Here is a 13,290-nt window from a genome sequence, read left to right as displayed (position 1 = left end):
AGTTTTGTGTTGGATTTGAGACTAATCATAAGTATAAAAAACTATTTAATGCTCTTATGCTCATCTAAATAATTTCAGTTGCCTAAAATAGATGGTTGTAAATTATGAAGCGTAACCTTTTCTGTTGCATTCCAGAATAATTATAAGATTAATAAAAGATATTGTACACAATCAACTTAAACGTCTAAGAAGTCATTTAGTTGTCCACATTATCTGGTCGATAATAATTTAATGTTAGTGGTTTAAATTTAACGTGTCAATACATAACTTTTAACCATGTTAAGTTATATATAAGTGCATATATGATCTTATCCACTCTCCTCTCACCTTCAGGGGTGGATGTACAATTAAATCTATGTGATCATCGAACGCAGTAACTTTGTTTGAACTCTACATGTGTTAAGAAATATATCAAAACCCATATACACATTAAACTTTGAACCTAGTAACTAAATTGATCAGTGGGTTCATGAGTAACATCACAAACTCATGAATTTTCAATCCTGAATCTGACTCTATCAGTATTCCACCCCTCCCACCCGCCCCCTTGCCCCCCTGCCCCACCCTCAACCCAAAAGGGCTAGTAACTCAAATGATCAGTGGGTTTAGTAACAATATGAATCTATAAATTTTAAATCTTGAATCTAACTCTAGTTGTCTTCTCTCCACTCCAACTCACAACGGCTAGTAACTCAAATGATTGGTAGGTTCAGTGATATCGAAATTCATAAATTTTAAATTCTGAATCTGTTTACTCCCCCACCCCCAACCCACAACGGCTAGTAACTCAAATGATTGGTAGGTTCAGTGATATCGAAATTCATAAATTTTAAATTCTGAATCTGTTTGCTCCCCCACCCCCAACCCACAACTTACATACCCGACCAACCAAAAGGGTTAGAAATTAATTAAATAATCCCTAGTGTGGTCACAAGTTATTGGTTGATTCCTTGATTTTATATACTTTAGCATTCAATGCAAATTTTATAGGTAAATTCACACTCAAGAGAGAAAAGACAGGTACAAACTTGTACCACTATTTGACAGTTCATACGTCTCAGATTGAGATTCATAAGTCTCTTTCCTTGCAAATTCCCAGAACTAGGTATTAAAGTCTTTGTTTGCTCCTGAAAATATCATGGGGTTTCCATTGTTTGGAAATAACATAAATAAATGACTTTTTATTTGTTTGAAATGTCAAATATTTTAAAACATATCAATTTCCTTAAACGACTAGAATTTTGGGAACGGATGGAGTATAGATATTTTTTACCCTTCTCTTTCTTGCTTTGCATTAATATCAAGGGTAGAGTTAGAAGTCGATGTACAGATTTGCTGAATTCAGTAACTTTAATTCAGATTTTATATTTGGATTAAGAAATTTACTGAATATCTATAATCCAATTACTAACATATGATATCGCTATTCTAGAATTTAAAATCCATAAAGTTCAAATTCTGACTTCGCCTTTAATTAATTGTACATAGTAGTAATATGAAAGTGATGCTTAAATGCTTGAGTTATGCTTAAGCAATTAAACATGCTATGAATTCATTTTGGAGCAGATACACAATTTATTAGGCAGTAGTTTGTTCCTATTTTTAAAAGTTATGTAAATATAATTTTTTTAAAATTCCTTTCCAGGCAACGTCGGACTCGAGTCTAAAATTTGCTCATGATATATTGCCCAACCTTACATACAAAATATTAGATTGTCGCCTAACATTTGCTTTAACTCACAAAATTTTAGACAGTGGTCTGATGTTTTCTCATAAGATTTTTCATTTGTTCAAAATGGATCTTTAAATCGTGGTCTAAAAGGTCCATCAGTTACAAGAAGAATAGAAAGGTCATTTGTTAAACAATTATCCCCAAAAAGACACAACCGATGAAAATATTCTGAATAATTATACTATTCAACAAAGCTAAGTAGTTTTAATACTAACTCCTATGTATGTGTTGAGATCCACTAAATGTATACATCTAATAAGTTGTAAAGCTAGTAGAATAAGTAAAATGTTTAGAAATTCAGAGGCAAGCAAGGAACCATAAACTTCAAAATCCACAGAAAATTGAATTATTAAATGTTTTTTTTTTTCAAATTTGAGTATCACTCTATGAAGCAGTGTACCACTAATTGGGTCCATGATATACAGTATTATGAAGTCTGCAATGAAATTCATACAAAATTGGAATTTAAGAGACAGAATATTATTGGGCTTCAGCCCATACAAGAAAGCATTGGAAGCCAACACTAAAAAAAAAAAAAAAAAAAAAAAATGAGGGGCACCAACTTCTATACCATTTGTGTTTGGTCATTGTATTAAATCTCTAATCGTTCTTGGAAATGAAGCTCTCATTAATGGTCATTAAGAGAGAACATGACCTCGACTATTAAAATTAAAGAAATTATTTCTTGTTTTCTACATATTCATTGACAGCTTAGAGCCTGCAGATTAAAGGCCCGTGGATTTGTTCGTTTTCTGGGATCAACATTCAAATCATCTACTATTTTTTTAATGGTTTTAATCAAATTGTGGTTTGTAAAAGCATTTTGTTGAGTTTAGAGTGTTTTAATGATTTGACAAATACAATGAACCATACACTCTAGTGTTAATCCTAATCTAAGTTGGAGAAAGTTTGAGACATTATATTTCGGACAAGTTTATAATCTTTGTTTTGGACACGTGACTACATATTTATATTAAGAAAGAATTTATGTGCAATTAATGTGAGAGAAAAAAATTGATAGAGTGCTTACACAAGGTAATATTGTATTCACAATAGAATTCAAATCAAGGGAAGCCATGTGTTAATTTATAAAAGCTTATAAAGCGACTCAATTTGTTTTGGTTGGAAATAGCTATTGGGTAGGGTCCACCCATAAGGAGTGCTAATAGCTCGTTAGCGCTTGATAATTTTTCACATTAATTGACGGCTTAGGTTCACTAGAGAGAAAAACGCTCCACATCCCCTAAAGAATATCTACGTTGTACTGGACAAAGGGAGTTTATCCGCTTTGTGAGGATTCCCGATAATCGGTGAAACAAGTTGTAGTTGCTGCAGATCTGCTTTCGCTACGGAGAATTCGTAAGTCTCCTAAATTAGTATTTAGGATTGAAATACTACATTGGTATTAGAGTCATAGGCTCATGTTCTATACATACATATTGATTAAATTGTTTTTGTAAACCAATTCAGAAGAAAAATAATTCTCCTTTAACCTCCCTCTCTTATTAGTCCCAACTCCCAAGCTTGTTACCTCGTTCTTTAAAATGCCTAGTAAACACCAAATTATTTTCTTTGTTGGGCATGTTGGCTTTGGTTGATAGCAAAAGAACATATTAATTCAACTTACTTCAACATTTCCAACTTCCAACAACTTTGTGAAAGTTGTCCGAATATGAGATAAACACAAAGGCCTAAAAGTTGAAGACCTTAACCAATTACTTTAGGAGTCTGTTTATAATCAAGTTAGGTAAGAGTTATAATATAAAAAATTATTAGTGCAATAATTAATTAAAAAATTAAAATCAGCTATGAAATTCGTTTCTAATTGTCGCTAAATAGCTTATAGACAACAGAAATATTTGATATTGTATCGCTAATTTGTCGATAAATAGATATTTTCTTAACTTAGCTATAAAATTTGTCCGTCACTAATTCAAATTTTTTTCGCTGTGAATTAGTCATACAAGAATTGGAGTAGAGATTACGCATTTGGATCTTTAAACTAGAAATGAGTTACAGAAGGTAAAGTTTAAAAGTATGAATTTATATTTAAACTTAATAAAATTGAAAAGATGTTGATTAATTATGTGTGTGAGTAAAACACAAATAGGGAGTAATTTGTTTTTTGTTTTTTTGGTGTTTTAGTATCAATAAATGCACGTGGTGTTATTTCATGTTATATTAGGTACTACAAGATAATACACTAATTGGTTATTAAAATATATCAGAATTAGCTATGCATGATTCAAAATATTTACAAACCAAATATTGGATAAAAATTGATCAAAATTTATACCATATTATAATTTCATCTAATATATACCAAAATGAGTGCTTAACCCATGCAACTTTATATCTGATCAGTTTAGAAGCTTAATCTTTTAAATCCACAAATAAAAACTGGCCAATTTGACAACTAAACTAAAGGTGGATTGAGGTTTTAAACTGGATATAAAGATTGTATCTTTTACAGCCACAAAATCAATGAATTTTCCTCGAATAAAAATAGAAGCAAACGACAAGCCAATAAATTAATAAAGATATATCTTGTCTTGAAATGAGACAAAAACATACTGCATAGCTGATGTAAATGTTGCTATGAAACCCCACAACCTATTTGGATGAAATAAAACCAAGATAATATATTTAATTCAACTTAGAATAAATTAAAACAAATTACTTCCACTTTGTTGATTAACGTGATACTTCACTCTAAAAACATGGTTGACAGCACAAAGTTTAATTAGAAGGTTCGCCGCTCAGAAAAAGGATCTTGGCTCTGAGATTAAGGCCAGCATTTAATTATATTAATATTCGCAACAGCTTCATCTTTGAATAAAACTATAGTAGATGATTATATAGTATACGATTTTATTTTGCAACGTTAAGTTGAATGGTTGACGATATAAGTAAATTTTTTCTTAATTTTCTGTCTATATAAAGTACTCGATTTTTGGGAGAGAGAGCACAAATAGTGGAGCATATTATGGTAGGTTGTTTCCAAAAAAATTTGTTGGTTTTGTAGACCTTTTGGATTTTTATGGAATCGTGTATTCATGACGGCTGATCTATTTATATATTTCTATCTACTCTACTACTTTTTTTACTATTTTAATTGATTGTTCTTGTGAACATGAGTGATTGATTATTGGCCAATCAATAATTAATTGTTAAGACAATCGTAAAGTTTAATTTATTTTAGGGCACTTTACGTATTACTACTGCCCCATAATCATACGTTTGATCAAGAAATAAAAAGTCTGCGTGCGTAAGGGCTCGGGGCACTTTAATTAAAAGAATGGAATGAATTTGCATCATCATTATCTTCAAATAAAATATTCTTTTATGGTAACACCATGAATGACGCATAAAAAAACAACGCCACATACACTAGCAAACTTCATAATTTACACTCAAAGAATTTCCTCTTGAAAATACTCTTTTATGAAGTTTGAACTGTGCCATTTAAAAAGTAGGAAAAATATCATGAACGTCCAAATTCTAAGAATTTGTTAAGCTTTTAATATTGAAGTGAAATAATGTTAAAGAATAATTTAAATTCTATCACTGTCTCATGAAGTTTCAACTTCTATAACTACAAGTGAAACTCCATGACTATGTTTTGAAATCTGAACAAGCCTTGCTATAAAATCTTTTTTGGTCTTATAAAAATGTATCTTCAGGACCGTGTCCTGGAGTTCAAACTTAACATTTCAAATTCTATGATTTTTTCCTGAATTCTCTGTATTCCAAGTTGCGTGGTATCTCCGGAATTTTACAGATTTGAACATTTTAGTCTAGGGGTATTATTATCCAAATGATGTTTCGTATTAAAATGTTGCTCTAGGTTGATTATCTTTCAAATGTTGGCTAAAGTTTGATTTGTTATTAAACTGTATTTCAAAAACGTTGAAACAGTAAAAAATAATTTTTAAAACCAGAAAACAGAAACTGGACAGGTTCTGGAAAAACTAGTAGAAAAAGAAAACATAAACTGGAAAAGTAAGAACAGTCTCTGAAAAATATTTAAGAAATTAAAATCGAGCCCACTGAATGCATAGTGTGTCCTTAAGGAAATTATCACCGGTGTATCGGTACCTAAAACAACGGTGTCAGCGAACCACTCAACAGCAGTAAACTACACTGGAATTGATTTGTGCAGAAGAAGAAGAAGTTTTGAAGTTCAGAAAATTCGTAAGGAAAATTCTGAGGAATCAAACGAATTTATAGCCATGGAAGTACTGTTTCTGAAGGTTTGCAACCCTTCTGAACAATCACTTTAAAAACAGTGGGAAATTTAAATAAAATATGGGAAAGAACCGGGTCGCGGGTCAGACACGCGGATCCGGATCACTAACGGGTAGGATTGGATAAGTTAATTAATTAATTAAATAATTAAAAATTAAAGAAAATTTGGTCCAAAAAGATTATCAATCAAATCATTTGACCGAAGTAGAAGCCGAGCGGAGCGACGACGACGGCGCGAGGGAAGACCCTTTTCTTAACCCTTTGACAACAAGAAGGAGTACTTTTACTTTTAAGTAGGAAAACTTTTCTTTCCACTACTAATGAGGGACAAATGCTCATTTTATAAAATAAGAGGAACAACTCATTTCCCTCCATTTCCCATTCAATCTATCATTTAAACCTAACATGATTAGCAGTTCAAAAAGTGGCTAGTGGCTATTTATCCATTTCTCTCGAATTTTGATCTGGAACCAATAATATTCAAATCGTAAATCCACCTCGCTCATTTCACATATTAGATGATCACATGAAAAATAATTTCCATTTATAAACACACACACTTTTTTTGACCCATAGTTTCACAAAAATGTTTTCTCTAGTATATATTTTGGAAAAACAACTTCACTATAAGCACATGCAGATGTAATTGGTAGTTGCTCTAATGGAACTAGTTGGACAGTTTCATGGTTTGAAAAATTAGAAATAAGAGAAGAACGTGCATATCATGAGAATATATATACATGGACCACAAACACATGGAGTTTAATCTTGTGGCAGTGACATTCTCCCTTTCAATCCCATGAGATTCTTGTTTCTTTGCCATCCTCTTGCTGATTTGGATGGTGATATTGAACTCAAAATCCCATTTAGCCAGTGAGGATTGAAGTGATATGGTAACCCTACCCTAAAACAACAAAAAATTCCCTCCAACATCCTGTTTTCCATTATTCATCCACCCCCCCCCCCCTTTTGCGGGAGGGGGCGAGGGGGATGGCAGGGGCGGAATAGGGGGCACAACTCGACTTTATTTTGGATTTCTTAGTGAAAATTCTGACTCATCCGCGGGGGAACGAATCATCAGATTCCATATTTGAATTTTTATTTTTTTCAATTATATTAATCAAAGACTGCCTAGGCATTTTGACATGATATGATTGAAATTTTGAAAGAAAAAACAGAGTATTTAATTTGAAGTTAAAGAAGGATATCTGAAATCTCAAATATTATTTCAGATATTCCAAATCTTATTCATGAGAAAACGGCTAAGGATAGATCATTAGAAAAAAATATCATATAAGTGGAGAAGACATCAAGGACAAAGGCGGAGCCAGGATTCGAAGCTCGTGGGTTCGGGGTTCTGATTCTTTAAAATTACTGGGTTTTTAATTAATAATCTAAACATATTTGACAAAAAATTTAATACAAATATATGGCTTGGACAAAACTACTGGGTTCGGCCGAACCCATACTTGAAGGGCTAGCTCCGCCCCTGATCAAGGAGACATATCGAACATTCAAAGGGTATAATAAAAGCATGCATTACGATATTGCAACACAATATCGCGATGCATGAGTTATGTGTCGTGGCCTGTGATGTATGAGTTGCTCAGATATTATGTTATGACTTCGAATTGTATTAGGGACAAACTTTGATTTAATTTGGTAGAAGAGTAAAGCTAGGGACGAACTCATACTCTCGAGTCTCAAAAGTATGTGCCAATTTAAATTGGTGACAAGTCCAGAGGAAATTTCTCCGATGTAAAAAGAACTTGATATTGTAAAGTTTCATTCCTCATCTAGAAATGCTCAGATTTGAAAATGAAAATATAAGAAATATAGAGGAAGTTGAATGGCAGGTAGAATCCTCTTCAAACCAAAATCGTTGTACTACTTTTTAACTTCCAAAAACAAGATCCAATCACCAAATAAGGACATACAAAAGGGACTGTTAGATTATGTGTTTTCTCAAATTTAGGTTTATGTTTATGATTAATTTTTGCAGAGGAAAGGACCACTCCAAAAATTTCAGGCCCAGTAGTGTTGTAGCTATCAAGATAATGACTTTCCAATTTTTAAAAGGTGGGGCTATCATGATTTGATCAGCAGATAATGTATGTGTTGTAAACTGCAAATTTCTACAAAATCTCGGTCTCTATATTTGTGTAGATATAGAGAGTTTAACTTTTATAAAATGACGTCTTAAAAATAAATCACATTATCATATTATCTAGAAGATGCTGCTAAGTAACTGTTCATCAATAGCAAGATTAATTACTTGAAAAGTAAATAACTTATCTATCTATAGTATGCTGAGCGTCTATCGGAAACAACTTCTAAGATCTGAGTACACTCTAGACCTCACTTTATGAGATTTTACTTGGTATGTTATTGTTGTCGTTGTTGACATGTTAAAATACACGAATAATATAAAAGGTTTTTATGACATCAAGATAAATATTTAACCGCATCGAATGTTTAGATAAGTTATTAGTATTGTTTTTTTTTTTTTTTGTGTGTGTGTGTGTTTGTGTCATTGAATGGTCTTTATAGCATTTGTTTCTATCATAATTAAATGACATTCATAAAACAAGTGTAGAGTTGTCTATTGGACCATTGGATAACTCTTTAGTCCTCAAAAATTAAATTACCCATCCAACCACTATTTCGATTTCAGCTCTGCATTAATATAGCAGTTCTGTCACAAATTTGGTACCTTTTTTGTCTTATAAAGAAAACTAAAAGTAAAAATATTATGGATGTACATGGCAAACACTTCAAGATGTAAAACTATGCACTAACCATTTTTTGGGCATACATAGTGAACAATCTAAGGTTTGAAGCATGTATGATAGATATACATTTTCAAATGTTGGTTTGGTTACAATATGACTATTCAACTTCAAACTCAGAGTTTTTCTTACTACATAAACGGCTGAACGCCCCAGTCTTGATTTGTCAAATTCTAACCAACTTATTAGTAGCCGAACTAAAGGTCAGTATGAGATCAAAGTAGCTTGTCATCAGTCGCTCTCTATTCAACAAAAGCAATCGATATTCTCTTACTTTTTAAGTTTGGATTTTATAAGCCCTTCGATTGCATTCCTTAATAAAATTTCTCAGAAAAACATCTTATCAATATATATTGATTTGAATATATTATTAAGAATCTTCGTGTGCTCTTTTCGCTATATGCACGAGACGTCTTTTGGGCATAAGGGTAAACAATGTAAGTGTGAAGCCTGTATGATATGTACTTTAAAATGTTGGTTCGGATTCACTATGACATTCAGAATTTTGTAAGTTTAAAAAAATGGAAAAGGTTCCATATTTTATAAAGAATTCTATTACCAGTTGAGTTTCTTTGACAATATTTCCAGCAACTATTCGCTGTTTATCAAAATTGTTTAATTTGAACCCTCAACTCCATGTTTTAATTAAGTCAAATAAAGTGGAAGGGAAAAAGGAAATCCCATGAGTCAAAATATTGAAGCAATCTCTGACGGTGGAGTGGTAAGTATTAATTCATCCTTAATTAAAAGTTTTTGATTCGAGCATTAGCTATCAAAATCACTTTTGATAAAAAAAAAATGTTTTACTCCTAAAGTGAGACTCCCGACACATATCCAAATTAATCGAGCGCCAAATAAAAAATCGAAAAATACATTGATGCAACAGTATTTGATATCAATATAATACTAACTTTTAATGCACTTGCTATCATCAACAGCAAGACACATAACAAAAACAACTGCAACTACTACTAACAGGAGACAAAGAAAATTAAAAGAGAGTCAACAATAACATTAATTTATAGAAAAAACCAAAAAAGAAACTACTCCACTAGCTAGTATACATATACATTTCCATATTTTTTTTTCAAATTTCTTAGTTCTAAATTAAAATTTCAATCAACAATTTTTTTTCTGAATAACCTCATCTTCTTCAACATCTTCTTCTAACAAAGACAAACAAGCACTAGTACTAGTAATAGATGAACTAGTAGAAGAAGAAGATGAAGTAGAACAAAATGACAATGGAGATGTGAAAGAATGGCTTTTTGTTGTTGAAGATAACAAACATGGTTCCTCATCAATAGTTGTCATTGTAGAAGCACCAACAACATTAATATTGTTCTCATGACCACTAAAAGTTGCAAGATTAACCAACAAATCAACAAAAGCACCAACAATGTAACCATGGTTACTTTTGCAATTCACCTTCAAGTAACAAGTTAGTAGCTCTTGAAGACTCTCCCAATCTTGAATCCCATTTGCTTCCACCATTTCCTCCATTGATTCTCTAAAATCAACAAAAGGATCCTTTGAATCCAATCCCATTGGAACAAAACTAATATTATTAATATTACCTTCATCAACAACATTAGTACTAGTACTGGTATTAATACTCTTGCATTCTTGATAATCGAGAATAGAACTTGTCTTTTCTGGCTCAAAAAATAGCCTCTCTTTCTCTAATCTCAGCCCTTTAATCATTGTCTCTATGCAATCTTGACCATTAATAGTTGTAGTAGTAGTGGAAAAACTGGTCTCATATTCATTGTAGAACTCATCAAGACTATAGCTTGTAGTCTCATTATCATCAAGATGAAAAGTGGAGTTGAAAATGTTGTGGTGATTTTTTTCTAATCTAAAAGAGAGGGTTTTTGGTTTACCACAAGTTGGTAATGGCCATGGCCACGGAGAAGTAGATGAAGAAGAACTTTCTGATGAGTTCTTGAAGAAAGAAGAGAGCTTCATGTTTTTCCCCTTTTTGTCTCTTTTGTTTGAACGAACTGAAAAATAATGAGGAGAGAACTAATTCTTGAAATTTGAATAGTTGGTCTGATGGTGGGTAAAAATTTATGAGACCCTTTGTTTTCTTTTTTTGTGGGGTTTTGGTTTTTTCTTCCTCTAGCTATGTATTGGGCAGTAGGGGCACATGTGCCATAATAGGTTCACTTAAATTCAGTAATATTTGTTCAAATTTGTATAAATATTAAATAATTTGATTGTAGATTCAGTTATTATTGTATATATTAATTTGAAATCGTTATTGGAATGATTACGGAGGTATATTCAAAATTTAAAGTTTATAAACTCCTAAAATAACTTCAAGTTAATATATTATAATAATTAGATTTACGGTCAAATATTTATAATATTTAGTGGAAAAAATTATGCATGCACATAATTTAAATTAAAGCTACTAAATTTACATAAACTCACATATCATACTGTAAATTTGCCCGTAAGACGAAACTCTAAACTTCAAATTTTGGATCAGTTTATATTGAAGGACTTTAGGTGTCATTGTTGGTTGTGAAAGTGAGTAATGAAATTTAAGTGAGTTTTCTATTTTGTTACTATTGTGGAAGGCAATTAATGCAATGTGCTGTTGTTCAAAACATATGATTCTAAAGAAGTTGGCTCATGAAAAGAAGGGAGTTGGTGGGGTGTACTACATTTATTATTTAAATACGCTATACTATTTTATAAGTAAAGTGAATTAAATAATACGTTATACTATTTTATAAGTAAAGTGAATTAAATACTTGTTCAGTAGAATCAGAAGGTCCCATCTAGTAATTGTATAAACAAATAATATGGTGGTACTAATATTTAATACACCAGATTCAGAGTTTTAATTGCAATAGGAAAAAAAAAAAAACAGGGATCAAAAGAAGTTAGGTTTAGGTGTTTGGCCATGGTTGAGATTTGAAAAAAAACAATTAGTATTTAATATTAAAGTAGAAAGAGATATAAAAAAAATTAAAAAAATTGTGTTAGATGTAAAATCATAATTGAAGTTTTACGAGTGAAAACTTAAGAAAATGAAAAAACTCTTTAAATTTGTTTTTCAAACTTCAAATTGTATATTTTCTTTCAAGTTTGAAACTAAATAATGGGTTAAATTGATAAACAAACGCTTATTTGAAATAATCTCTAAATATCATTTCAATTTTTTTTAGCTAAAACCTATGGACAAACGGGTGTAACTTTATAACAATTTGCATTTTTCTCGGGCCTTGCATTTTGATTCCCATGTTTTTCATTTATGTAGTTACTCTAATCGGCTATCAATTACGGAAGAGTGTGATGAGATGAATGAGATTCCTTCACTTTAAATTTCAACAAACTTAGAACGTCAAGATCGAAACCAAATCACACGACTATTTCTTTGAAAACAATGAGGGGAAGAAGGCATAGAGAGTTTCGAAATTGTTATTTAAATTAAATCTAAGGTTATGATTCATTATTTATATCCAATGACTGAGTATGATAAAAAGGTGCAAGCCTTTCGTTTGGTGCCTTTACGAAAATATGTAGGTGCCTTTTGGAAAAAAAAAGCCACGAATAGATAAAATAAAAATTAAAAATAAATGGAATTTGTTGGTCTAAAAATTAATCAATCAGAAGTCGAAACCTAAGCCGAGCGATGCGGGACCAGGGTTTCCATTTTTCCAATTTTTTAAATTTGTATACAAATAATTTTCTATTTATACCCAACAAATTCTTTCTTTTCTCCAATATAGGATAACATCACTTCGTTTCTACAAAAGTAATGCTTAAAGTTTTATCTTTGGAGACATAGAAAGGAGGTCTCAAATATACAAATTTTCCCATTAACTTTGAATGACTATGTCAAACAAGTGATATTATCACAACACAGTCTCCATTTTATCAAAGTAAAGAATATGCATGGTTTACTATTTATTCTGATATGATGTTTTAAATCCAAATTAAAACAAATTAGCAAATCCGAAGATTCTCCTTTTAGTTTCTTTAAAAAATAATAACCATATAGGAGAATTAGTATCGAAATTTTATTCTTTGTTTTAACTAATAAGCTAACAATTTACTTCAATGTTATCAACCAAGATCTAATTTCTTCATTGACTTAATATTTTTCCTTTTTCTTCTTAATTTTTTTAAACAATTCCTTTTGTTTTAATCATATTAATGTTTTTTCCTCTTAATATGCTTTGAGTCCCTTTCGATTCACTCGACAGTACCAATTCATGTATGTTCCTTCCTCCTCCTTCTTCTTCTTCTTCTTCTTTTTTTTTTTTTTTTTTTTTTTTTTTTGTGTGTGTGTGGTGTGTGTGTGTTTTAGACGTGGCATATAGTATTAAGTTTGAGAAGGAAATAATAAAAAGGTAGTTAAGAGATTGAGACCGTTGAAGAGTCTTTAATTTGATATGGACGACAACTGATGGAGAGGCTTTGTGATTACGTGATAATATCTGATTTTTTTGGGCTCACAAAATTTTGTAGGTGGGACTCCATTTAATGATATAACTTTATCATACA

The 13,290-nt window shown here is 31.2% G+C and overlaps 1 protein-coding gene across 1 annotated transcript; it reads right to left on the bottom strand.

The window, feature by feature from the left end:
- Positions 1 to 9,657: 9,657 nt before the first annotated feature.
- On the bottom strand, positions 9,658 to 10,865 carry LOC132629228 (transcription repressor OFP15). Its single transcript, XM_060344940.1, has one exon. It carries the CDS (start codon positions 10,735 to 10,737, stop codon positions 9,889 to 9,891), a length of 849 nt encoding a protein of 282 aa, XP_060200923.1. The 5' UTR covers positions 10,738 to 10,865; the 3' UTR covers positions 9,658 to 9,888.
- Positions 10,866 to 13,290: the final 2,425 nt, after the last annotated feature.

The sequence above is a fragment of the Lycium barbarum genome, chromosome 2, assembly GCF_019175385.1.
Source record: "Lycium barbarum isolate Lr01 chromosome 2, ASM1917538v2, whole genome shotgun sequence".
Taxonomy (NCBI): domain Eukaryota; kingdom Viridiplantae; phylum Streptophyta; class Magnoliopsida; order Solanales; family Solanaceae; genus Lycium; species Lycium barbarum.
This window is presented reverse-complemented; position numbering and strand designations above follow the sequence as displayed.

What these genes read in the sequence shown, in the direction of transcription:
- LOC132629228 (XM_060344940.1), bottom strand. Translation starts at nt 10,737, where the DNA reads ATGAAGCTCTCTTCTTTCTTCAAGAACTCATCAGAAAGTTCTTCTTCA.